This window comes from Mustelus asterias, chromosome 19 (genome assembly GCF_964213995.1).
Source record: "Mustelus asterias chromosome 19, sMusAst1.hap1.1, whole genome shotgun sequence".
In the NCBI taxonomy this organism is placed as follows: Eukaryota; Metazoa; Chordata; class Chondrichthyes; order Carcharhiniformes; family Triakidae; genus Mustelus; species Mustelus asterias.
The window spans coordinates 20,363,238-20,388,898 of record NC_135819.1 but is presented as its reverse complement, the minus strand read 5'-3'; the positions used below and the strand labels follow the sequence as shown (position 1 = coordinate 20,388,898).

Sequence of the window (25,661 nt, the reverse complement as noted above, 5' to 3'; positions counted from 1 at the left end):
TACAGTTTCAGCAATACTTTTCTACTCAAGCCCCCTTGAAATAAAAGCCAGCATTTACTTCCCTAACACTTTCTGTACTCATATGCTAGCTTTCTGAGTTTCATTGTCAATGACCCCTGAGTCTCTCTGTACTCCAGCTTTCCGCACTCTCTCCCCATTTAAATAATAATCCACCTTCTCATTCTTCCCCAATCTGGGATTAACGCTTCACTAATTTGAGATATTTCCCCATTTTCGATTTGATACGTTGGTGCAGTGGTTAGCACTGCTGCCTCACAGCGCCAAGGTCCCGGGTTCGATTCCTGGCTTGGGTTGCTGTCTGTGCAGAGTCTGCACATTCCCCCCGTGTCTGTGTGGGTTTCCTCTGGGTGCTCTGGTTTCCTCCCACAGTCCGAAAGACGTGCTGGTTAGATGCATTGGCCGTGCTAAATTCTCCTTCAGTGTATGCGAACAGGCGCTGGAGTGTGGCGACTAGGGGATTTTCACAGTAACTTTGTTGCAGTGTTAATGTAAACCTACCTGTGACACTGATAAATAAGCTTAAATTTAACACTTTTTCCTGTTTAGAGTTAATGATCCTTTTTTGGGATTAACATTTTCCCAATTTGGGATTAATATTTCATCTGGTTTGGGATTAATATTTCCCTTATTTGGAATTAATACATCACCAATTTTGGGATTAAAATATTCCCAATTTTGGGATTAAGAGATCCCCAATTTGGGATCAATATATCTCCAATTTGGGATTAATGTATCCCCAATTTGGGATTAAAATATTCCAAATTTTGGGATTAAGAGATCCCCAATTTGGGATTAACATTTCCTCAATTTGGGATTGATATTTCACTTAGTTCGGGTTAACATTTCCCCCAGTTTGGAGTGAATATTTCCCCCAGTTTGGGGTGATTATTCTCTGAATATTTCCCCCAGTTTGGGGCTATTATTCCCCAAGGGGATTAGGATGCGCCTCTGTCAGCAGCCCAGGGTGTTATTTGCTCCTCTCCACTGTGTGGGAGCGGGTTGCTGCCCCACTGCGGGAGCTCCGCCCGCTCCACCTCCGGGCGGGTCGCAGGGAGCGGCGCTTCCGCCTTTGGCTGGAGGGCGAGCGGGGACGGGACGGGGAGACAGGCCGCGGAGAGCGGGGCACCATCGGGCCGGGGAGATGTCGGAGGCCGAGTGCAAGCAGTGGATCCTGGAGACGATCGAGTCGCTGCGGTGCCGCAAGGCTCGGCCGGACCTGGAGCGGATCTGTAAGATGGTGCAGCGGAGGCACGGACTGGCCCCCAGCCGCACCCGGCGCCAGCTGGAGCGGCTGCTGCGCTCCCGCACCGTGCTGCGGGTCAGCTACAAGGGCTCGCACTCCTACCGCAGCGCGGCCAGGGCGCAGCGGGAGCCGCAGCCCCAGCCCCGCACCGTCATCACCCGAGCCCGGCTCCGGGGGCAGCAGCTCAGCCCAGCCGGGAGCCGCGGGCAGCGGGCGGCGGAGCGGAGCCGCCCCGGGAGGAAGGTGCCGGAGCCCGGGAGCGGCACTGAGCGCAAGGCGAGTGACAGCTAGTTACTGACAGCTAGTTAGTGACAGCTAGTTACTCACAACTAGTTAGTGACAGCTAGTTAGTGAGAGTAATAACTGGTTAGTGGGAGAGTGACAGCTAGTTACTGACAGCTAGTTAGTGAGGGAGTAATAACTGGTTAGTGGGAGAGTGACAGCTAGTTACTGACAGCTAGTTAGTGAGGGAGTAATAACTGGTTAGTGGGAGAGTGACAGCTAGTTACTGACAGCTAGTTAGTGAGGGAGTAATAACTGGTTAGTGGGAGAGTGACAGCTAGTTAGTGAGGGAGTAATAACAGGTTAATATGAGAGTGGCAGCTAGTTACTGACAACTAGTTAGTGAGAGTGATAACTGATTAATGAGACACTGACAGCTAGTTACTGACAACTAGTTAGTGAGAGTAATAACTTATTAATGAGACACTGACAGCTAGTTACTGACAGTTAGTGAGGGAGTTATAACTGGTTAGTGAGAGAATGACAGCTAGTTAGTGTCAGATAGTTACTGACTGCTAGTTAATGAGGGACTGATAGTGACAGCTTGTTAGTGAGGTTTAATAACTGGTTAGTGAGGGAGTGACAGATAGTGACAGCTAGTTAGTGTGGGAGAGACAGCTAGTTAGCAAGGGAGTTATAACTAGTTAATGAGAGAATTACAGCTAGTTAGTGACAGCCAATTAGTGAGAGAGTAATAACTGGTTAGTGAGAGAGTGACAACTAGTTAGTGAGAGTGGCAGCTAGTCAGTGACAGCTAGTTAGTGAGGGAGTGACAGCTAGTTAGAGGGGAGTAATAACTGGTTAGTGAAGGACAGGCAGCTAGTCAGAGAGAGTAATTAGTTAATAAGGGAGTGACAGCTGGTTAGTGAGGGAGAAATAACTGCTCAGTGATGGGATGACAGCTAGTTAGTGAAGTAATCGGTTCATGAGGGTTGACAGCTAATTAGTCCAGAAGTAATAACTAGTTACTGTGAAAGTGGTGGGTCCGTGAGTAACTAGTTATGAAGGGAGTGATAGCTAGTTAGTGAGCATGGCAGCTAGTTAGTGAGTAATGACTCGTTAGTAGGGGATTGACTACTGGTTAGTGAGGGAGTGACATCTGGTTAGTGAGAAAGTAATAACAGGTTAGTAAGGGAGTGACAACTGGTTAGTGGGTGACAGCATGTTAGTCAGGGAGTAATAACTGCCTGGTAAGGAAGTGACAGTTTGCTAGTGGGAGAGTAATAACTGGATAGTGAGTGACAGTTAGTTAGTAAGGGAATAATAACTGGGAGATGAACAACTAGTTAGAGGAAGTGACAGCTGGTTAGTGAGGGAGTGACAGCTAGTTAGTGAGGGAGTTATGACTGGTTAGTGAGGGAATTACAGTTAGTTAGTGACAGCTAGTTAGTAAGAGGGTAATAACTGGTTAGGGAGAGTAACAACTAGTCAGTGATAGCTAGTTAGTGAGGGAGTGACAGCTAGTTAGAGGGAAGTAATAACTGGTTAGTGAGGGAGTGACAGCTGGTTAGTGAGGGGGTGACAGCTAATTAGTCCAGAAGTAATAACTAGTTACTGTGAAAGTGGTGGGTCTGTGAGTAATAACTAGTTAATGAGGGAGTGGCAGCTGGTTAGTGAGGGAGAAATAACTGCTCAGTGAAGGGATGACAGCTAGTTAGTAAAGTAATAACTAGTTACTGTGAAAGTGGTGGGTCTGTGAGTAATAACGAGTTATGGAGGGACTGACAGCTGGTTAGTGAGGGTGTAATAACTGGTTAGTGAGGGAGTGACAACTGGTTAGTGGGTGACAGCATGTTAGTCAGGGAGTAATAACTGGTTGGTAAGGAAGTGGCAGCTTGTTAGTGAGAGAGTAATAACTGGATAGTGAGTGACAGGTAGTTAGTGAGGGAGTAATAACTGTTTGGTGAAAGATGAACAGCTGGTTAGTGAGGGAGTGACAGCTGGTTAGTGAGGGAGTGACAGCTGGTTAGTGAGGGAGTGACAGCTAGTTAGTGAAGGTTAGTGAGGGAGTGACAGCTACTTAGTGAAGTGGTGGGTTTGTGAGTAATAACTAGTTAGTGAGGGAGTGACATCTAGTTAGTGACAGAATTACACTGAAGAAGTGACACCTAGTTAGTCCAGGGGAATAACCGAATCCTGTGATTTCCATTTAAAGTCCTGTCCCACCTGCAGTGCATCAGCATGCTCACTAACTAGAGGGTTGTAGATTATATGCCCTTCACATCGGGTGGCACGGTGGCACAGAGGTTAACACTGCTGCCTCAGTGCCAGGGACCCGGGTTCAAATCCCGGCCTCGGGTCACTGTCTGTGTGGAGTCTGTACGTTCTCCCCGTGTCTGCGTGGGTTTCCTCCGGGTGCTCCAGTTTCCTCCCACAGTCCAAAAGATGTGCGGGTTAGGGTGCATTGGCCATGGTAAATGTATGGGGTTATAGGGTGGGGTTGGAAGAAGAGCCTGGGGTAAGATATTCTGTCAGGGTCAGTGCAGACCAATGGGCCAAAAGACCTCCTCTGCACTGTAGGGATTCTACGATTAATACTGTGTGAGCGACAAATATTCCATCTGGGAGTAATAACTAGTTGGTGAGAAAGTGACAGCAAGTTTGTCTGAAAGTAATAACTTTACTGCAGGAGTGACAAGTTACTGAAGATGTAGTAAGTCTGGGAGTGACAGCTAATTAGTGCAAGAGTAAAAACTAGTTAGCCCGGGATAGTAACTAGTTACTGTGTGAGTGGCGGGTAGTTAGTCCAGGAGTAATAACTAGTCACTGTGTGAGTGGTGGATGGTTAGTCCAGGAGTGATAACTCTGTAATGAGGGAGGGACAGCTAGTTAGTGAGAGAGTAATAACCAGTTAGTGTGGTATTTACAACAACTTAGTTCAGGAGTATTAACTAGTTAGTTCTGGGAGTGATGGTTAGATAATAGAGTAATAACTAGTTAGTGAAGGAATGACAACTAGTTAGTATTGGAGTAATAACTAGCTATTGTGCAAGTGACAAGTATTTTGGGAGTGACAGCTAGTTAGTCAGGAAGTAATAAGTCGTTACTGTGGGGAGTGACAACTTGTACTTTGAGAGTGATGACTGGTTAGTTGGGGATTAATAACTAGTTACTTTGAGAGTGACAACCAGTATCTCACAATTGTTATGGTGCAGGAAGCTATTCGGCCCATCACTTCTGCACTGGCTCTCCAAACGAGCATTACGCTTGGTGTCATTCCCCTGCCTTTCCCCTGTAAACCCTTTCCCCTGTAAACTTCATTGCTGGGATAATTCTTGTGAACCTCCTCTGCACCCCTTCCAAGGCCGGCACATCCTTCCTTAGGTATGGGGCCCAAAACTGCTCATAATATTCCGAATGGGGTCTGACCAGAGCCTTATACAGCCTCAGAAGTACATCCCTGCTCTTGTATTCTAGCCCCCTCGACATGAATGCTAACATTGAATTTGCCTTCCTAACTGCTGACTGAACCTGCACGTTAACCTTAAGAGAATCCTGAACCAGGACTCCCAAGTCCTTTTGTGTTTCAGATTTCCGAAGCCCTTCCCCATTTAGAAAATAGTCTATGCCTCAGAACTTCATACCAAAGTGTATAACCTCACACTTTCCCACATTGGGGTATTCCATCTGCCACTTCTTTATCCACTCTCCTAACCTGTCCAAGTCGTTCTGCAGTCTCCCCACTTCCTCAACACCACCTGTCCCTCTACATATCTTTGTATCATTTGCAAATTTAGCAATCATGCCCTCAGTTCCATCTTCCAGATCATTAATGTATAGAGTGAAAAGTTGTGGTTCCAACACTGACCCCTGTGGAACACCGCTAGTCACCAGTTGCCATCCTGAAAAGGACCCCCCCCCCACCCCCACTTTCTGCCTTCTGTCCGTCAGCCGATCTTCTATCCGTGCCAGTGCTTTCCAAGTATCCAAATACTCCGCAATTTCATCCTTAATAATGGACTCCAAGATCTTACCCACAACCGAGGTCAGGCTAACTGGCCTATAATTTCCCATCTTCTGCCTCCCTCCCTTCTTAAACAGGGGTGTTACATTAGCCTTCTTCCAGTCCTCTGGGACCTTCCCTAACTCCAGTGATTCCTGAAAGATCACCACCATCTATTGGCCCCAGTCCTCCCTTTTACCATATATTTACCATTTATATGCCTATAAAAGACTTTGGGATTGACAAATTAGTCAAGGAGTGATAACTAGTTGGTGTGGAAGTGGCAAATAGTTAATGTCAGACTCTGCCCGCTAGTTAGCGTGGGATTGCCCAGCTGCCTGGACCGTGTCCACTAGTGAGAAAGCTAGTTAAGTGCCAGACCCATGCATACTAGTTAGTAAAGGAGTGCTATCTAATTAGTTTTGGACTAGTTAGCGTGAGTGCCAACTACTTATTGTGGGAGTCTCGGGTGGGGAGTAACAGACCTTGCCCGCTAGTAAATAGGGATCGTCAGCTGTTCCCACTAGTTAGCTTGGAAGTGCTAGCTAGTTAATGTCGGATTCTACCCACTAGTGTCAGACGGTGCCCACTAGTTAGTGTGACTGTTAATTAGATGGCCCCAGACCGTTCCAGCTAATGTTGCTGAATGCTGATCGGTCAGGGAATGCCACCTAGTTAGCTTGAGACCGTGCTGTTAGCATTGAATCGTAGCCTCTGGTCTCAGAGTCTGGTCTCCAGTTAGTGTTGGAGCCTGCCACTTGTTTGTTTGGGAATGTGCAATAGTGGGTGTCAGTGCATATTTCCTGGTGGGTGTTGGTGCATGCCCTCTACTGGGTGTGAGGCTGTGTTTAACTATTGGTTAGTGTTTGATTAGAGTATGTGTTTAATGGTTAGATTGAAAGATATCTAACCACAGGTCGTTGCCAAGACTGTGTTAAATAATTGTTAGCATTGAACTGTGTCTACTGGCTAGTTTCCGACTGCTTGTCTAATGGTTACTGCAGAATATTTCCAAGCTAATGGGTAGTGTCAGACTGTGTTGTGTAATTAATTTTGGACTCTGTCTAGCAGTTGCTGTGAGACGGATCCAGTCGTTATTATTGACTGCCTATAATTAACCATTATTGTGGAACCCTAGCTAACTAACAATAGATGTTGACTGAGTCTAATGATGGGTGTTGGGTTGCGTCTAACAATTAATGACAGACCGTGCCCACTAGTTAATGTTGATTGTGCCCAACTAATGGTTAGGATGGGACTGTGCTTCCCCTATAAGAACATAAGAAATAGGAGCAGGAGTCGGCCATCTAGCCCCTCGAGCCTGCCCCGCCATTCAATAAGATCATGGCTGATCTGATGTGGATCAGTTCCACTTACCCGCCTGATCCCTATAAACCCCTAATTCCCTTACCGATCAGGAATCCATCTATCCGTGATTTAAACATATTCAACGAGGTGGCCTCCACCACTTCAGTGGGCAGAGAATTCCAGAGATTCACCACCCTCTGAGAGAAGAAGTTCCTCCTCAACTCTGTCCTAAACTGACCCCCCTTTATTTTGAGGCTGTGCCCTCTAGTTCTAGTTTCCTTTCTAAGTGGAAAGAATCTCTCCACCTCTACCCTATCCAGCCCCTTCATTATCTTATAGGTCTCTATAAGATCCCCCCTCAGCCTTCTAAATTCCAATGAGTACAAACCCAATCTGCTCAGTCTCTCCTTATAATCAACACCCCTCATCTCTGGTATCAACCTGGTGAACCTTCTCTGCACTCTCTCCAAGGCCAATATATCCTTCCGCAAATAAGGGGACCAATACTGCACACAGTATTCCAGCTGCGGCCTCACCAATGCCCTGTACAGATGCAGCAAGACATCTCTGCTTTTATATTCTATCCCCCTTGCGATATAGGCCAACATCCCATTTGCCTTCTTGATCACCTGTTGCACCTGCAGACTGGGTTTTTGCGTCTCATGCACAAGGACCCCCAGGTCCCTCTGCACAGCAGCATGTTGTAATTTCTTTCCATTTAGATAATAATCCAATTTGCTATTATTTCTTCCAAAGTGAATAACCTCGCATTTGTCAACGTTATACTCCATCTGCCAGATCCTCGCCCACTCACTCAGCCTGTCCAAATCTCTCTGCAGACCTTCTACGCCCTCCACACGATTCACTTTTCCACTTATCTTTGTGTCGTCTGCAAACTTTGTTACCCTACACTCAGTCCCCTCCTCCAGATCATCTATATAAATGGTAAATAGTTGAGGCCCCAGTACCGATCCCTGCGGCACGCCACTAGTTACCATCTGCCAACCAGAAAAGCACCCATTTATTCCGACTCTCTGCTTCCTGTCGGCTAGCCAATCCCCAATCCACGCTAACACCCTACCCCCAACTCCGTGTGACCCAATCTTCTTCAGCAACCTTTTGTGAGGCACCTTATCAAACGCCTTTTGGAAATCCAAAAACACCGCATCCACCGGTTCCCCTCCGTCAACCGCACTAGTCACATCTTCATAAAAATCCAACAAGTTCGTCAAGCACGACATTCCCCTCATGAATCCAGTGATATGCCCAGTGATATTTAGTGTAGGATGCTGTCTAATGAATAGTTGGTATTGAACTGTGCTTACTAGTTTGGATTGTGTCCACTGCAGACTATGCCTACTAGTAATATCGACTGTGCCAACCTGATGGTTACTAGTTAGTCTTGGTTTCTTGTCTAGTAGTTAACTTGGACTATGTCTACCCAATAGATAGCCCTGTTCCATGTCCAACTGGTGGCACAGTGGTTAGCACTGCTGCCTCACAGTGTCAGGTTCGATTCCCGGCTTGGGTCACTGTCTGTGCAGAGTCTGCACGTTCTCCCCATGTCTGTGTGGGTTTCCTCCGGGTGCTCCGGTTTCCTCCCACAGTCCGAAAGACGTGCTGGTTAGGTGCATTGGCTGTGCTAAATTCTCCCTCAGTGTTACCCGAACAGGCGCTGGAGTGTGGCGACTAGGGGATTTTCACAGTAACTTCGTTGCAGTGTTAATGTAAAGCTACTTGTGACACGAATATATAAACTTAAAACTTTGGATTGTGTTTAATGGGTAATCTGCATCTAACTAGTGGTTACTGCCGGACTGTATCCACCATTTAATACAGATGGCCTTTGGTTAGTCTTGACATTGTCCAATGATAGGTGTCTCAATAATGGTTAATATTATACTGCCCAATTAATTAGTCTTGCACTGTGTCCATCAGTTAATGTTGGACTGTATGTAAGTAATAGTGTGGGACTGTGTCTAATTTAAGGTTAGTGGTAAGACTGTGCCTAACTAATGGTTAGTACCATATCATACCAAGGTGGTGAATGTCAGGTTGTGTGGAAGTAATGTTAGTTTTGGACACTGCCGTTTGGGTTAGTATCAGATTGTGTTTGTCTAATACAGGAAGTAGTCTCACAACACCAGGTTAAGGTCCAACAGGTTTATTTGGTAGCACTAGCTTTCGGAGCGCCGCTCCTTCATCAGGTGAGTGCAGGATTTGTTTCACGGGGCGTATGTAGACACAAACTCAATTACAAGATAATGGTTGGAATGCGAGTCTTTACAGGCAATCAAGTCTTTACAGGTACAGACAATGTGAGTGGAGAGAGGGTTAAACACAGGTTAAAGAGGTGTGAATTGTCTCAAGCCAGAACAGTTAGTGAGATTTTGCAAGCCCAGGAAAATCGTGGGTGTTACAGATAGTGTGACATGAACCCAAGAGGACATGTTAACGTTCTCCAAGGCGGCCTTCACGACACATGACAACGCAGAATCGCTGAGCAGAAACTGATAGCCAAGTTCCGCACACATGAGGACGGCCTCAACCGGGATCTTGGGTTCATGTCACACTATCTGTAACCCCCACGACTTGCCTGGGCTTGCAAAATCTCACTAACTGTCCTGGCTGGAGACAATACACATCTCTTTAACCTGTGCTTAACGCTCTCTCCACTCACATTGTCTGCACCTGTAAAGACTTGATTACCTGTTAAGACTTGCATTTCAACCATTACCTTGCGATTGAGTTTGTGTCTATATATGCCCTGTTTGTGAACCCAACTCTCCACTCACCTGATGAAGGGGCAGTGCTCCAAAAGCTCGTGATACCAAATAAACCTGTTGGACTTTAACCTGGTGTTGTGAGACTTCTTACTGTGCCTACCCCAGTCCAAGGTCGACAACTCCACATCATGTTAGTCTAATAGTTAGTGTTGGACATATCTAATGGTTAATCCCAGACTGTACCCACTAGTTAATGTCAGATTGTCGAACTAATGTTTAGTGTCAGAAAATGCCAATTAGTTGGCATGTATAACTAATGTGATAATGCTACCTTATGCATTGATGTGCTGGGCTCCTCCACCATTGAGGATGGGGATATTTGTGGAGCCTCCTCCTCCGGTGAGTTGTTTAATTGTCCACCATCATTCATAGCTGGATGTGGCAGGACTGCAGAGCTTCAATCTGATCTGTTGGTTGTGGAATCGCTTTGCTCTTTTACTTGTTGCCTATGCTGTTTGGATGGAAGTAGCCCTGTGTTGTAGCTTTACCTGGTTGATACTGGGGTTGTTCTCCCTGGAAAGACGGAGGATGAGGGGCGACCTAATAGAGATGTATAAAATTATGAAGGGCATAGATAGGGTGAACAGTGGGAAGCTTTTTCCCAGGTCGGAGGTGACGAACACAAGGGGTCACGGGTTCAAGATGAGGGGGGCAAGGTTCAATACAGATGTCAGGGGGATGTATTTTACACAGAGGGTGGTGGGGGCCTGGAATGCACTGCCAAGCAAGGTGATTGAGGCGGACACGCTGGGATCGTTTAAGACTTATCTAGATAACCACATGAACAGACTGGGAATTGAGGGATACAAACGAATGGTCTAGTTGGGCACATGAGCGGCGCAGGCTTGGAGGGCCGAAGGGCCTGTTCCTGTGCTGTATTGTGCTTTGTTCTTTGATACCTCATTTTTTGGTATGCCTGGTATTGCTCTGCCTGGTGGTTAGTGTTTGACTGTGCGTAACTAACTTAGTGTTGGTCTCTTGCCGGACAAGGCTGGGGTTAGACTGTGACTATCCCAGTCCCCGGCCAGTTGAGTTTGTATAAACCTGGCATCATATTTGGCTCTAAGCTGAGCTTATGACACTTACCCACACCACGTCTCGAGGGTGTATATTTCGATCTCATGAACCAATGTGCTTCTCTGCCCTGTTTAAGCTCTCCTGCTGCTGAAACCCTCACCCAAGCCATTGCTGCCTCTGAACGCTATTACTCCAATACTCTTCCAGTCAGCCTCCCACCTTCAGCCCTTTGTAATCTTGATTTCACAGATTTGAAGATAGCACAGTGGTTAGCACTGCTGCCTCACAGCGCCAGGGACCCGGGTTCGATTCCCGGCTTGGGTCACTGTCTGTGTGGAGTTTGCACGTTCGCCCCGTGTCTGCGTGGGTTTCCTCCGGGTGCTCCGGTTCCCTCCCACAATCTGAAAGACGTGCTGGTTAGGGTGCATTGACCCAAACAGGCGCTGGACTGTGGCGACTAGAGGATTTTCACAGTAACTTCATTGCAGTGTTAATGTAAGCCTTACTTGTGACTAATAAATAAACTTTAACTCTGCTGCTCTGTGCAGTTTTGGTCCCCTTATCTGAGGACGGATGTCCTTGCTATGGAGCCTTTATCAGACTGATTCCTGGGATGGTGGAACTGACGTATGAGGAGAGATTTGAGTCGGTTAAGATTGGAGTTCAGAAGAATGAGGGGGGAATCTCATAGAAACCTATAAAATTCTAACAGGACTAGACAGGGTAGCTGCAAGAAGGATGTTCCAGTTGGTGGGGGAGTCCAAAACTAGGGGATCACAGTCTGAGGATACAGTTTAGGACAGAGATGAGGAGAAATTTCTTCACCCAGGGAGTGGTGAGCCTGTGGAATTCGCTACCACAGCAAGTAGTTGAGGCCAAAACATTGAATGTTTTCAAGAGGAAGTTAGATATGTTACCCGAGGCAAAGGGGAACAAAGAGTGGCGCTGTGGTTAGCACTGCTGTCTCTCAGAGCCAGAGACCCAGGTTCGATTCCCAGCTTGGGTCACTGTCTGTACAGAGTCTGCATGTTCTCCCCATGTCTGCATGGGTTTCCTCCGGGTGCTCCGGTTTCCTCCCACAGTCCGAAAGGCGTGCTGGTTAGGTGTATTGGCCATGCTAAATTCTCCCTCAGTGTCCCCGAACAGGCACCGTAGTGTGACGACTAGGGGATTTTTACAATAACTTCATTGCAGTGTTAATGTAAGCCTTACTTGTGACACTAATAAATAAACTTTTAGGGAGGAAGGTGGGATCAGAGTATTGAATTGGATGATCAGCTGTGATCATAGTGAAGGGTGGAGCAAGCTCAAAGGGCCGAATGACTGCCTCCTCCTATTTTCTGTGCGCTAATTCACACCAGGTTCTGTCCACTCGCCATCCCTGTGCTCAGCAGGTTTCAGGCCACCTGCACCTTGATTTTAAAATTCTTAGCCTCGCTGAGAATTGACTCCATCCGTAACCTCATCCAATCCTACCACGCTCCGAGGTTTCGGCACTCTTCCAATTTTGGCCTCTTGAGCATGTCCAACTTTTGCCTGCTACACCATTGGTAGCCACATCTTCAGTTGCCTGGGTCCGAGGCTCTGGAATTCCTGTCCCAAGCGTGTCCCCCTCTACCTCTCTCCCTTTATGACGCGCTATTACCTCTCTCGCCAAGCTTTTGCACCTGTTCCAGTATCTCATGAGGCTGTGTCAAATTTGGTTTACTAATCCATCACATGAAGCATCTTAAGGAGTGTTGTGCTGTTGGAAATAACTTTCGGGCACAGCGTTGAACTGAAGCCCTCTTGGGTGGATGTCAAAGCTCGTGAGACATTATATTGAAGAACAGCCAATATTTCTGGCCAATATTTATCCTTCAGTCAACAGCACAAGAAACATTATTTGGTTATTGTCACTTTGCTGTTAGTGGGAGCTTGCTGTGCACAATCTGGCTGTCCTTTATTTAATTTTTTTAAATTTGATTTCTTATTGTCATGTATTGGGACACAGTGAAAAGTATTATTTCTGTGTGCTATACAAAGCATACTGTTCATAGAGTACATAGAGGAGAAGGAAAGGAGAGAGTGCAGAATGTCGTGTTAGTCATAGCTAGGGTGTAGAGAAAGATCAACTTAATGCAAGGTAGGTCGATTCAGAAGTCTGACAGGAGCAGGGAAGAAGCTGTTCTCGAGTCGGTTGGTACATGATCTCAGACTTTTGTATCTTTTTCCCGATGGAAGAAGGTGGAAGAGAGAATGTCCGGGGTGTGTGGGGTCCTTAATTATGCTGGCTGCTTTTCCAAGGCAGCGGGAAGTGTAGACAGAGTCAATGGATGGGAGGCTGGTTTGCGTGATGGACTGGGCTACGTTCAAAACCCTTCGTAGTTTCTTGCGGTCTTGGTTAAAGCAGGAGCCCATACCGAGCTGTGATACAACCAGAAAGGATACTTTCTATGGTGCGTCTGTAAAAATTGGTGAGAGTTGTAGCAGACATGCCTCCTGGGAAAGTTGGTGGGCTTTCTTAACTATAGCATCAGCGTGGAGGGACCAGGACAGGTTGTTGGTGATCTGGACACCAAAAAACTTGGAAGTTCTCGACCATTTCCACTTCATCCCCGTTGATGTAGACAGGGGCATGTCCTCCACTACGCTTCCTGAAGTCAATGGCTGTCACCTTTCTTGCAATACACCAAACAAACATCGTTGGCAGTAAAGCACTTCAAGAACTCAGTGGTCAGAAATGCAAAGTTGTTGATGTTGACTGTATATGTTTATTCAGATTTTATTGTGGCCTCTCTGAGGTTTTATACTGTTTCTAATCAATACTTTATCTAACCAGCGGTTAGTGTTGGACTGTATCTGTAATGGATAGTCAGAGTGGAGGCGAATGAGTTGAGGTAGAACATAGAACATAGAACATTACAGCGCAGAACAGGCCCTTCGGCCCACGATGTTGCACCGACCAGTTAAAAAAAAAAAAACTGTGACCCTCCAACCTAAACCAATTTCTTTTCGTCCATGAACCTATCTACGGATCTCTTAAACGCCCCCAAACTAGGCGCATTTACTACTGATGCTGGCAGGGCATTCCAATCCCTCACCACCCTCTGGGTAAAGAACCTACCCCTGACATCGGTTCTATAACTACCCCCCCTCAATTTAAAGCCATGCCCCCTCGTGCTGGATTTCTCCATCAGAGGAAAAAGGCTATCACTATCCACCCTATCTAAACCTCTAATCATCTTATATGTTTCAATAAGATCCCCTCTTAGCCGCCGCCTTTCCAGCGAAAACAATCCCAAATCCCTCAGCCTCTCCTCATAGGATCTCCCCTCCATACCAGGTGAAGGGGAAGTCAATGGGTAAGACAGGTCAGTCAATGCAGAGACCAACGTTGGACAGGAGAGCAACGGATTTAGTGATGGGGGCTTTGGACAGCAAAACAAATTGTGAAAGAGAGTTGGGAGGGGGTGGTAGACCTGTCGTAAACCAAGTGTATTGGAGAGAGAGGATGATTGAGATGTGGAAAAGGAGCAGGAGATTGATGCGCTGGAGAATTAAGCAAACTTGGATTTTGGAAAGTGCCAATTCCTTGGCATAGAACAAAGAACAATACAGCACAGGAACAGGCCCTTCGGCCCTCCAAGCCCGCGCCGCTCCCTGGTCCAAACTAGACCATTCTTTTGTATCCCTCCATTCCCACTCCGTTCATGTGGCTATCTAGATAAGTCTTAAACGTTCCCAGTGTGTCCACCTCCACCACCTTGCCCGGCAGTGCATTCCAGGCCCCCCTACCCTCTGTGTAAAATATGTCCTTCTGGTATCCGTGTTAAACCTACCCCCCCCCCCCCCCTCACCTTGTACCTATGACCCTTCGTGAACGTCACCACCGACCTGGGGAAAAGCTTCCCACCGTTCACCCTATCTATTCCTTTCATAATTTTATACACCTCTATTAGGTCTCCCCTCATCCTCCGCCTTTCCAGTGAGAACAACCCCAGTTTACCCAATCTCTCCTCATAACTAAGCCCTTCCATACCAGGCAACATCCTGGTAAACCTCCTCTGCACTCTCTCTAAAGCCTCCACGTCCTTCTGGTAGTGTGGCGACCAGAACTGGGCGCAGTATTCCAAATGCGGCCGAACCAACGTTCTATACAACTGCAACATCAGACCCCAACTTTTATACTCTATGCCCCGTCCTATAAAGACAAGCATGCCATATGCCGCCTTCACCACCTTCTCCACCTGTGACGTCACCTCCAAGGATCTGTGGACTTGCACACCCAGGTCCCTCTGCGTATCTACACCCTTTATGGTTCTGCCATTTATCATATAGCTCCCCCCTACATTAGCTCTACCAAAATGCATCACTTCGCATTTATCTGGATTGAACTCCATCTGCCATTTCTTTGCCCAAATTTCCAGCCTATCTATATCCATCTGTAATGTCTGACAATGCTCCTCACTATCTGCAAGTCCAGCCAATTTCGTGTCGTCGGCAAACTTACTGATCACCCCAGTTACACCTTCTTCCAGATCGTTTATATAAATCACAAACAGCAGAGGTCCCAATACAGAGCCCTGCGGAACACCACTAGTCACAGGCCTCCAGCCGGAAAAAGACCGTTCCACTACCACCCTCTGTCTTCTGTGACCAAGCCAGTTCTCCACACATCTAGCCACCTCCCCCTTTATCCCATGAAATCCAACCTTTTGCACCAACCTACCATGAGGTACTTTGTCAAACGCTTTACTAAAGTCCATATAGACGACATCCACGGCCCTTCCCTCGTCAACCATTCTAGTCACTTCTTCAAAAAACTCCACCAGGTTAGTGAGGCATGACTTCCCTCTCACAAAACCATGCTGACTATCGTGAATGAGTTTATTCCTTTCTAAATGCGCATACATCCTATCTCTAAGAATCCTCTCCAACAACTTCCCTACCATGGACGTCAAGCTCACCGGTCTATAATTTCCCGGGTTATCCTTCCTACCCTTCTTAAATAACGGGACCACATTAGCTATCCTCCAATCCTCTGGGACCTCACCTGTGTCCAGTGACGAGACAAAGATTTGTGTCAGAGGCCCAGCAATTTAATCTCTCGTCTCCCTGAGCAGCCTTGGATAGATTCCATCAGGCCCTGGGGATTTGTCAGTCTTTATATTCTTTAAAAAACCTAACACTTCCTCCCTTGCAATGGAGATTTTCTCTAACGGGTCAACACTCCCCTCCGAGACACTCCCAGTCAACACATCCCTCTCCTTTATGAATACCGACGCAAAGTATTCATTTAGGATCTCCCCTACTTCTTTGGGCTCTAAGCATAATTCCCCACTTTTGTCCCTGAGAGGTCCTATTTTTTCCCTGACAACCCTTTTGTTCCTAACGTATGAATAAAATGCCTTGGGATTCTCCTTAATCCTGTCAGCCAAGGACATTTCGTGACCCCTTTTTGCCCTTCTAATTCCTCGTTTGAGTTCTTTCCTACTTTCTTTGTGTTCCTCCAGAGCTCCCTCCGTTTTTAGCTGCCTGGACCTAACATACGCCTCTCTTTTCTTTTTGACCAATCCCTCAATTTCCCTGGTTATCCACGGTTCTCGAATCCTACCCTTCCTATCCTTTTTTACAGGCACATGCCTGTCCTGCAGCCCTAACAACTGTTCCTTAAAAGACACCCACATGCCAGATGTGGATTTACCCTCAAACAGCCTCTCCCAATCAACAGCTGCCAATTTCTGCCTAATCCCACTAAAGTTAGCCTTCCCCCAATCCAACACCTTACCCTTGGGACGCCAGTCATCCTTTTCCATCGCTATCCTAAAGCTAACAGAATTGTGGTCACTATTGAGACCTGACTGGGCTCATTCCCCAGTACGAGGTCCAGTATAGCCCCCTCTCTAGTCGGGCTATCTACATATTGTTCCAAAGAACCTTCCTGTACGCATTTTACAAATTCCTCCCCATTCAGAGTCCCAGCTCTAAGCGATTTCCAGTCTATACCAGGGAAATTGAAGTCTCCCACTACAACAACCCTATTTTTCCTGCACCTATCCAGTATCTCCTGACATATCTGTTCTTCCACTTCCCTTGGGCTGTTGGGGGACCTGTAGTATACCCCCAACATGGAGCATGGAGCTAGACTAACAAGAAAAACTTTCTACTGGCGACCGGTTCCAGATTTACTGTTCCAGGGTGCACAGGTTTAAGGTAAAAGGGTGAAAGTTCAAAGGAGATTTGAGAAGCAAGTCTTTTTTTACACAAAGGGTGATAAGTGCCTGGAATTCGCTGCTGGAGGAGGTGGTAGAAGCAGATACAATAGCAATGTTGTAGAGGTATCTTGACAGATACTCGAATAGACACGGAATAGAGGGATACAAACCGTGTAGAGACAAAGGGCACAATTTTCCACACGGACCATGCAAAGGTCTGTTGACCTTGGGCGGGATTTTTTGGTCTTGGGGCAATGTGACCAGAAAATCCTACCTGAAAGGTCTTTAGTTTAGAAATGCGGCATGTTTCGGCGCAGGCTTGGTGGGCCGAAGGGCCTGCTCCTGTGCTGTGCTGTTCTTTGTTCTTTCACTTTTCCTCCCATTCTGCGCTGTCGGATCTCACTTGCCCGCTTTGTTGAGTTTGCAATACGCGGAAAGGTTCAGTGTTGTCACTGGGCTGGTTTAGCACATTGATACCAATACAGCGTAGGGCAACTCGCACTCTGAGATCATAGAGGTTTACAGCATGGAAACAGGCCCTTCGGCCCAACTTGTCCGTGCTGCCCTTTCTTTTTTAAAACCCCTAAGCTAGTCCCAATTGCCCGCATTTGGCCCAGATCCCTCTATACCCAAATAATGTGCTTATCCTTAATGCTTCCCCTCTCCCCTCAAGGAGCGGGGGGTAGCTTTACGTTGTGGGTGGTGTCAGACAGAAACTAAAGAGGTGCATTTATATAGTGCCCGTCATGTCTTCAGGACATCCCAAACTGTCTTGCAGCCAATCAGGTGCATTTGAAATGTTGCTGTTGAAATGCAGCAATTTGTACACAGCCAGAGGCAACATCCAGAAAATCTGCTCTGCTGATGAAAAGTCATAGATCGGAAAGGCTAACACTGGCCGGAATTTTATGGGCACCCTCGCCCGAGGTTCGTAAGACCACGCCCGAGGTCAACAGAGAATGCCATTCTGCGAACCGGGGCAGGCGGGCATGCCGGTAAAACCAGGGCCTGTTTCTCTCCCCAGATGCTGGCTGACCTGCTTAGTTTTTTCCTGCGTGGTCCGTTTTGTTTTTTTTTAAATTTGAGATTTCCAGCACGGGGAGTATTTTGCTTTTGAAATAGAAGCAGGAAGTATTGGAAAGAGTCTGGCAGCATCCGCAGAGAGAGAGAGACAGAGATAATGGCCGGTGGCACAGTGTTTAGCGCCTGGAGGCTCTTCTGCCATTGGTTTCAGATCAATACTGATTTGTATCTCAATTCCATCTACCCAGCTTGGTTACATAATCCTTAAGACCCTTATCCAAGAAAAATCTTATCAATCTCAGTTTGGAGAGCTTCACCTGAAACCCCGACCCCCGTGGCACATCTTTAGGGGAGAGAGTTGCGGATTTTCACAACCTTTCGTGTGACAAAGTGACTCCTGACATCACCCCTTGAATAGCCTCGCCCTAATGTTAACATTATTCCCCCTTGTTCTTTACTCCCCTCACCAGAGGAAATCTCCATCTCAAACCCTTTAAATCATCTTAAATACTTCAATCAGGTCGCTCCTTAATCTTCGGTGGTGTCTCTAGCTGGGTAAATGATGAATTGCTGAGTTACCAGAGCTATTGGTCTGTGCTGTCTGAGGAAGGAATTGCCACTCCTGAATGGGGCTGTACAGCCACAACTATTCAGCATAGAAGTGGGCACCCTGGGCACAGTCCATCATCTCTCGAGGGACGGTGGCACAGTGGTTAGCGCTGCTGCCTCACAGCGCCAGGGACCCGGGTTCGATTCCCGGCTTGGGTCACTGTCTGTGCGGCGTCTGCACCTTCTCCCCGTGTCTGCGTGGGTTTCCTCCGGGTGCTCCGGATTCCTCCTACAGTCCGAAAGACGCGCTGGTTAGGTGGATTGGCCGTGTTAAATTGCCCCTTGGTGTCAGGGAGACTAGATAGGGTAAATGCATAGGGTTATGGGTTTAGGGCCTGGGTGGAATTGTGGTCGGTGCAGACTCGATCGGCCGAATGGCCTCCTTCTGCACTATAGAATTCTATGATTCTATGAGACATAGAAACTAGAATCAGGAGGAGGCCATTCAGCCCTTCGAGCCTGCTCCACCATTCATTTTGATCATGGTTGATCATGAAATTCAAATCTCCTGAACTCCCCCCCCCCCCCCCCCCCCCCCATATCCCTTGATCCCTTTAGCCCCAAGAGCGATATCTAATTTCTTCTTGAGACGTTTTGCCCTCAACTACTTTCTGTGGTAGTGAATTCCACACAGTCACCACCCTCTGGGTGAAGAAATTTCTCCTCACCTCACCTTTACGCCTTATCCTCAAACTCTGTCCCTAGTTCTGGACTCCCCCCACCATCGGGAACATTCTTTCTGAATCTACCCTGTCTAATCCTGTTAGAATTTTATAAGTTTCGATGAGATTCCCTTCATTCTCCTAAACTCCAGTGAATACAATCCTAACCGACTTAGTCTCTCCTCATATGACAGACCTGCCATTCCAAAATCAGCCTGGTAAACCAGGTAAGGCGGACAGGATATCAATAACCAAAGCTAGCTGTAGTTCTCGTGATATGTTCAACGCATTGAATCAGGTGTCCCTTGTCTGAGTACTGTTGCTTCGTCTTTCTCTCTCTGTGCAGAAGACCAGGAGATCGAAAGAAGCAGATCCGTCAGACGATGAACAAAGTGATGAAGATGTTCCACCAGAGGACATGGAATCTGTGAGCCAAACCTCTCGGGAGGCGCAAGATGGTGTGGAGTCTGTGGCTGACGGTGTGAGTGAGGACCTTGATAATGAAGAGAGCCCCATCAAACCGCCTAGCGCCGGGGACCGCCCCACTCAAGACGTCATCGAGGAACTGCCCGCTGATGAGCCAGTTGGAACAACTTCAAAAATGGAGCACAGCCCTTCACATCGTCCCATTGTCGAGGGCAAGGATCTCGTTGGTGCCGAGGTGAAGCTCCACGCTGAGGCTAAGGCCGAGGAAGAGCGACTCCCTCCAGATAGCACAGGCAATGTTGGCTCGTCTGAAGAATCGACCCCTGTGGTGGAGGGATGCAGTGAAGAATGCGCCCAGAAACCCTGCACCAATCAAGGTAACTTGAGCTGCTGGAATGTAATGTCATGGTCAGACTGCTGGAAAGTGGTTTACGTGTGCATGTTGGTACCACAGCTGTGCAAAGACCACTGAGGTTAGTTATATAGTGTACGTACAGTCCAAATCCCATATGTACAAAGATCTCCTGAAATTGCTCCTGATTTCGGGAGATCTCCATGAGTTGCAGGACCCCCTCCCAACCATAACGTCTGTCAAAGTGGAACCCTCTGTACCAATGCTAACAATCTGGTGGGTGCAAGGACCCCCACGAAGGCCCACTGCCATGGGATTCATAGCTGCTATAACCGCAATGAGCAAAAACCAGATATTTTAGCCCTTGGAGTCTGTTCTGCCATTGATTTTTAGATCAATCCAGATCTGTATCTCAATTCCATCCACCCACTTTTTAAAAAATTCATTTGTGGGACATTGCTGGCTGGCCAGCTTTCATTGCTCGTTGAGTATATTCAGGAGGAATTTCTCATTCAGTGTGTAGATGGCCCGACTAGAGAGGGGGCAAAACTTGACCTCCTCTTGGGAAATAAGGAAGGGCAGGTGACAGAAGTGTTAGTGAGGGATTACTTTGGGACCAGTGACCATAATTCTATTAGTTTTAAGGTAACTATGGAGAATGGTAGGTCTGGCCCAAAAGTTAAAATTCTAAATTGGGGCAAGGCCAATTTTGATGGTATCAGACAGGAACTTTCTAAAGTTAATTGGGGTAGTCTGTAGGAAGGCAAAGGACATCTGGTAAGGGGCATGCTTTCAAAAGTGTGTTAACCAGGGTTCAGAGTAAACACATTCCTCTTAGAGTGAAGGGCAAGGCTGGCAGAAGTAGGGACCCTGGATGACTCGGGATATTGAGGCCCTGGTCAAGAAGAAGAAAGAGGCACATGACGTGCATAGGCAGCTGGGATCAAGTGAATCCCTTGAAGAGTATAGGGGGTGTAGGAGTAGAGTTAAGAGAGAAATCAGGAGGGCAAAAAGGGGACACGAGATTGTTTTGGCAGATAAGGCAAAGGAGAATCCAAATAGCTTCTACAAATACATAAAGAGCAAAAGAGTAACAAGGGAGAGAGTAGGGCCTCTTAAGGATCAACAAGGTCATCTGTGTGCGGGTCCACAAGCGATGGGTGAGATCCTAAATGAATATTTCTCATCAGTATTTACTGTTGAGAAAAGCATGGATGTTAGGGAACTTGGGGAAATAAATAATGATGTCTTGAGGAGTGTACATATTACAGAGAAGGAGGTGCTGGAAGTCTTAAAGCGCATCAAGGTAGATAAATCCCCGGGACCTGATGAAGTGTATCCCAGGACGTTGTGGGAGGCTAGGGAGGAAATTGCAGATCCCCTAGCCGAGATATTTGAATCATCGACAGTCACGGGTGAGGTGCCTGAAGATTGGAGAGTGGCAAATGTCGTGCCTTTGTTTAAAAAGGGCTGCAGGGAAAAGCCTGGGAACTACAGGCCAGTGAGCCTCACATCTTTGGTGGGTAAATTGTTGGAAGGTATTTTGAGAGACAGGATCGCCAGGCATTTAGAGACACAAGGACTGATTAGGGACAGTCAGCATGGCTTTGTGAGTGGAAAATCATGTCGCACAAATTTGATAGTTTTTTGAAGGGGTAACCAAGAAGATAGATGAGGGCAGTGCAGTTGATGTTGTCTACATGGACTTTAGCAAGGCCTTTGACAAGGTACCGCATGGTAGGTTGTTGCATAAGGTTAAATCTCACGGGATCCAGGGTGAGGTATCTAAATGGATACAAAATTGGCTTCTTGACAGAAGCCAGAGGGTAGTTGCAGAGGGTTGTTTTTCAAACTGGAGGCCTGTGACCAGCGGTGTGCCTCAGGGATCAGTGCTGGGTCCACTATTATTTGTCATTTATATTAATGATTTGGATGAGAATATAGGAGGCATGGTTAGTAAGTTTTCAGATGACACCAAGATTGGTGGGATAGTGGACAGTGAAGAAAGTTATCTCCGATTGCAACGGGATCTTGATCAATTGGGCCAGTGTGCTGACGAATGGCAGATGGAGTTTAATTTAGACAAATGCGAGGTGATTCATTTTGGTAGATTGAACCAGGGCAGGACTTAGTCAGTTAATGGTAGGGCACTGGGGAGAGTTACAGAGCAAAGAGATCTAGGGGTACATGTTCATAGCTCCTTGAAAGTGGAGTCACGGGTGGACAGAGTGTTGAAGAAGGCATTCGGCATCCTTGGTTTCATCGGTCAGAACATTGAATACAGGAGTTGGGACGTCTTGTTGAAGTTGTACAAGACATTGGTAAGGCCACACTTGGAATACTGTGTGCAGTTCTGGTCACCCTATTATCGAAAGGATATTATTAAACTAGAAAGATTGCAGAAAAGATTTACTAGGATGCTACAGGAACTTGATGGTTTGAGTTATAAGGAGAGGTTGGATAAACTGGGACTTTTTTCTCTGGAGCGTAGGAGGCTGAGGGGTGACCTTATAGAGGTCTATAAAATAATGAGGGGCATAGATCAGCTAGATAGTCAATATCTTTTCCCAAAGGTAGGGGAGTCTAAAACTAGAGGGCATAGGTTTAAGGTGAGAGGGGAGAGATACAAAAGTGTCCAGAGGGGTAATTTTTTCACACAGAGGGTGGTGAGTGTCTGATACAAGCTGCCAGAGGTAGTAGTAGAGGCAGGTACAATTTTGTCTTTTAAAAAGCATTTAGATAGTTACATGGGTAAGATGGGTATGGAGGGATATGGGCCAAATGCGGGCAATTGGAATTAGCTTAGGGGTTTGAAAAAAAAAGGGTGGCATGGATAAGTTGGGCCGAAGGGCCTGTTTCCATGCTGTAAACCTCTATGACTCTAGTTGGCTGTGGGCAGTTGAGAGTCAACCACATTGCTGTGGCTCTGGAGTCACATGTCAGCCAGACCGGGTAAGGATGGCAGATTTCCTTCCCTAAAGGACATTAGTGAATCAGATGGGTTTTTTCGACAATGGTTTCATGGTGAGTGGTTCTTAATTCCAGATTTTTTTATTGAATTCAAATTCTACCTTCTGCCGTGGCAGGATTCAAAACGTGACCCCAGAACATTAGCTGAGTTTCTGGATTAATAGTCGGGTGATAATACCACTAGGCCATCGTCTCCCCAATATCCTTAAGACCCTTATCCAAGAAAAATCTATCAATATCAGTTTAGAAAGTTTTTACTGAGGCCGCGGCCTTGGCATGTCTTTAGGGGAGAGAGTTAGCAAAGAAGTCTCATGAAGCTTCATAATATACATGGTGGCATAGTGGTTGGCACTGCTGCCTCACAGTGAAAAAGATCCGGGTTCGATTCCCGGCTTGGGTCACTGTCTATATGGAGTCTGCACATTCACCCCGTGTCTATGTGGGTTTCCTCCGGATGCTCCGGTTTCCTCCCACAGTCCGAAAGACATGCTGGTTAGGTGCGTTGGCCATGATCAATTCTCCCTCAGTGTACCCGAACAGGTGCTGGAGTGTGGCAACTAGGGGATTTCACAGTAACTTTATTGCAGTGTTAATGTAAGCCGACTTGTGACACTAATAAATAAACTTTAAACTCAAGTGCTGGTTATCATTATCGACAGTCTAGCTGGGAGACATCACAGAGTTTAATTTGGATAAGGTAGTGCTGGAGCACAAGATGTTGTTTGTGCCAATGGGTTAATCAGGGTTCATCAGTCCAGCTCACCGGTAACAATCTGAGCTCAAAACATCAGGAGACTGTGGGTTCAAATCCCACTCCAAGGCTGGAACACAGTTCAGGTTAACATCTCAGTGCTGAGGGAGTGCTGCAGTGTCAGAGGGTCAGTGCTGAGGGAGTGCCGCAGTGTCAGAGGGTCAGTGCTGAGCGAGTGCTGCACTGTCAGAGGGTCAGTGCTGAGCGAGTGCTGCACTGTCAGGGTCAGTGCTGAGGGAGTGCCGCACTGTCAGAGGGTCAGTACTGAGGGAGTGCCGCACTGTCAGAGGGTCAGTGCTAAGGGAGTGCTACACTGTCAGAGGGTCAGTGCTGAGGGAGTACCGCACTGTCAGAGGGTCAGTGCTGAGGGAAAGCCGCACTGTCAGAGGGTCAGTGCTGAGGGAGTACCGCACTGTCAGAGGGTCAGTGCTGAGGGAGTACCGCACTGTCAGAGGGTCAGTGCTGAGGGAGTGCTGCACTGTCAGAGGGTCAGTGCTGAGGGAATGCTGCACTGTCAGAGGGTCAGTGCTGAGGGAGTGCTGCACTGTCAGAGGGTCAGTACTGAGGGAGTGCTGTAGTGTCAGAAGGGTGGTTCTGAGGGAATGCTGCAGTGTCAGCACTCCCTGGGCAGCCCGAGGTTATAAAAGATGCTGTTTAAATGCAAATCAGGTCGACAGGAGAACGACCTTGCTCTTCCAACAGTGTCATGGGATCTTTTACGTTCACTCAAACAACCAGACAGAGCTTTAGACTATTGTTTCATTCATAGAAGCCATAGAAAGAGGCCATGCAGCCCATCGGATCTGCACCAGCTCTCCACAGGAGCATCCCACCCAGGCCCTCCCTATCCCCACTGCTTTTGGCACGGCCAATCCACCTAACCCGCACATCTTTCAGACTGTGGGAGGAAACTGGAGCACCCGGAGGAAACCCACGCAGACACGGGGAGAACAAGCAAACTCCACACAAAAGGATACATTAATTATCTGGGGTTGAATGTAGGAGGTATGATCAGTAAGTTTGCAGATGACACAAAATTTGGTGGTGTGGTAAATGCCGAGGAACAAAGCCTAAGATTACGGAATGATATAGACGGGCTGGTCAGATGGACAGAATAGTGACAAATGGAATTAACCCTGGAAAGTGTGAGGTGATGCATTTTGGAAGGACTAACAAGGCAAGGGAATACACGAGGAACGGTCAGACCCTAAGGAGTACAGAAGACCAGAGGAACCTTGGGGTGCATGTCCAAAGATCCCTGAAGGCAGTAGGACAGGTAGGTAAGGTGGTTAAGAAGGCATAAGGGAGACTTGTCTTTATTAATCGAGGCATTGGATATAAGAGCAGGGAGGTTATGATGGAGCTGTATAAAACGCTGGTTAGGCCACAGCTAGAGTATTGTGTGCAGTTCTGGTCACCACTCTGTAGGAAGGATGTGATTGCACTGGAGAGGGTGCGGAGGAGATTCACCAGGATGCTGCCTGGGCTGGAGTGTTTCAGCGATGAAGGAGAGGCTGGTTAGGATGGGGTTGTTTTCCTCGGAGCAGAGAAGGCCGGGGGGGGGGCCTGATCAAGATGGAGAAAATTATGAGGGACATAGACAGGGTGAGTAGGAAGGAACTTTTCTCCTTAATAGGGATCATGGGGAGGGGGGAGGTGGGGGTGGGCGGGGGAGGATTTAACCATAGAAACCCTACAGTGCAGAAAGAGGCCATTCGGCCCATCGAGTCTGCACCGACAACAATTAGGTAGGACACAGGAGATTTAAAGGGGAATTTGAGGAAAATCTTTTTCACCCAGAGGGTGCTGGGTGCTGGGATTCTGGGACTCGCTGCCTGAAAGGGTGGTAGAGGCGGAAACCCTCACAACATTTAATAAGCATTTAGATGAGCACTTAAAATGCCATCGTATACAAGGCTACTGAGAAAATGCTGGAAAATGGGATTAGAATAGATGAATAGATAGGGGCTTGATGGCCAGGACACACACGATGGGCCGAAGGGCCTCTTTCTGTGCTGTAAAACATTTTTGATTTGATTTATTATTGTCACATGTATTAATATACAGTGAA

At 47.2% G+C, this 25,661-nt stretch overlaps 1 protein-coding gene across 1 annotated transcript in view; it reads left to right on the top strand.

Moving 5' to 3' along the window:
* Positions 1-1,064: 1,064 nt before the first annotated feature.
* LOC144507808 (sterile alpha motif domain-containing protein 1-like) overlaps positions 1,065-25,661 on the top strand; it is an 84,049-nt gene continuing 59,452 nt past the window's right edge. The window contains exons 1-2 of the mRNA XM_078235122.1: positions 1,065-1,540; positions 19,438-19,894. Coding sequence (XP_078091248.1) covers positions 1,163-1,540; positions 19,438-19,894 — 835 coding nt within the window. The 5' untranslated portion in view covers positions 1,065-1,162. The remainder of the gene's footprint in view (positions 1,541-19,437; positions 19,895-25,661) is intronic.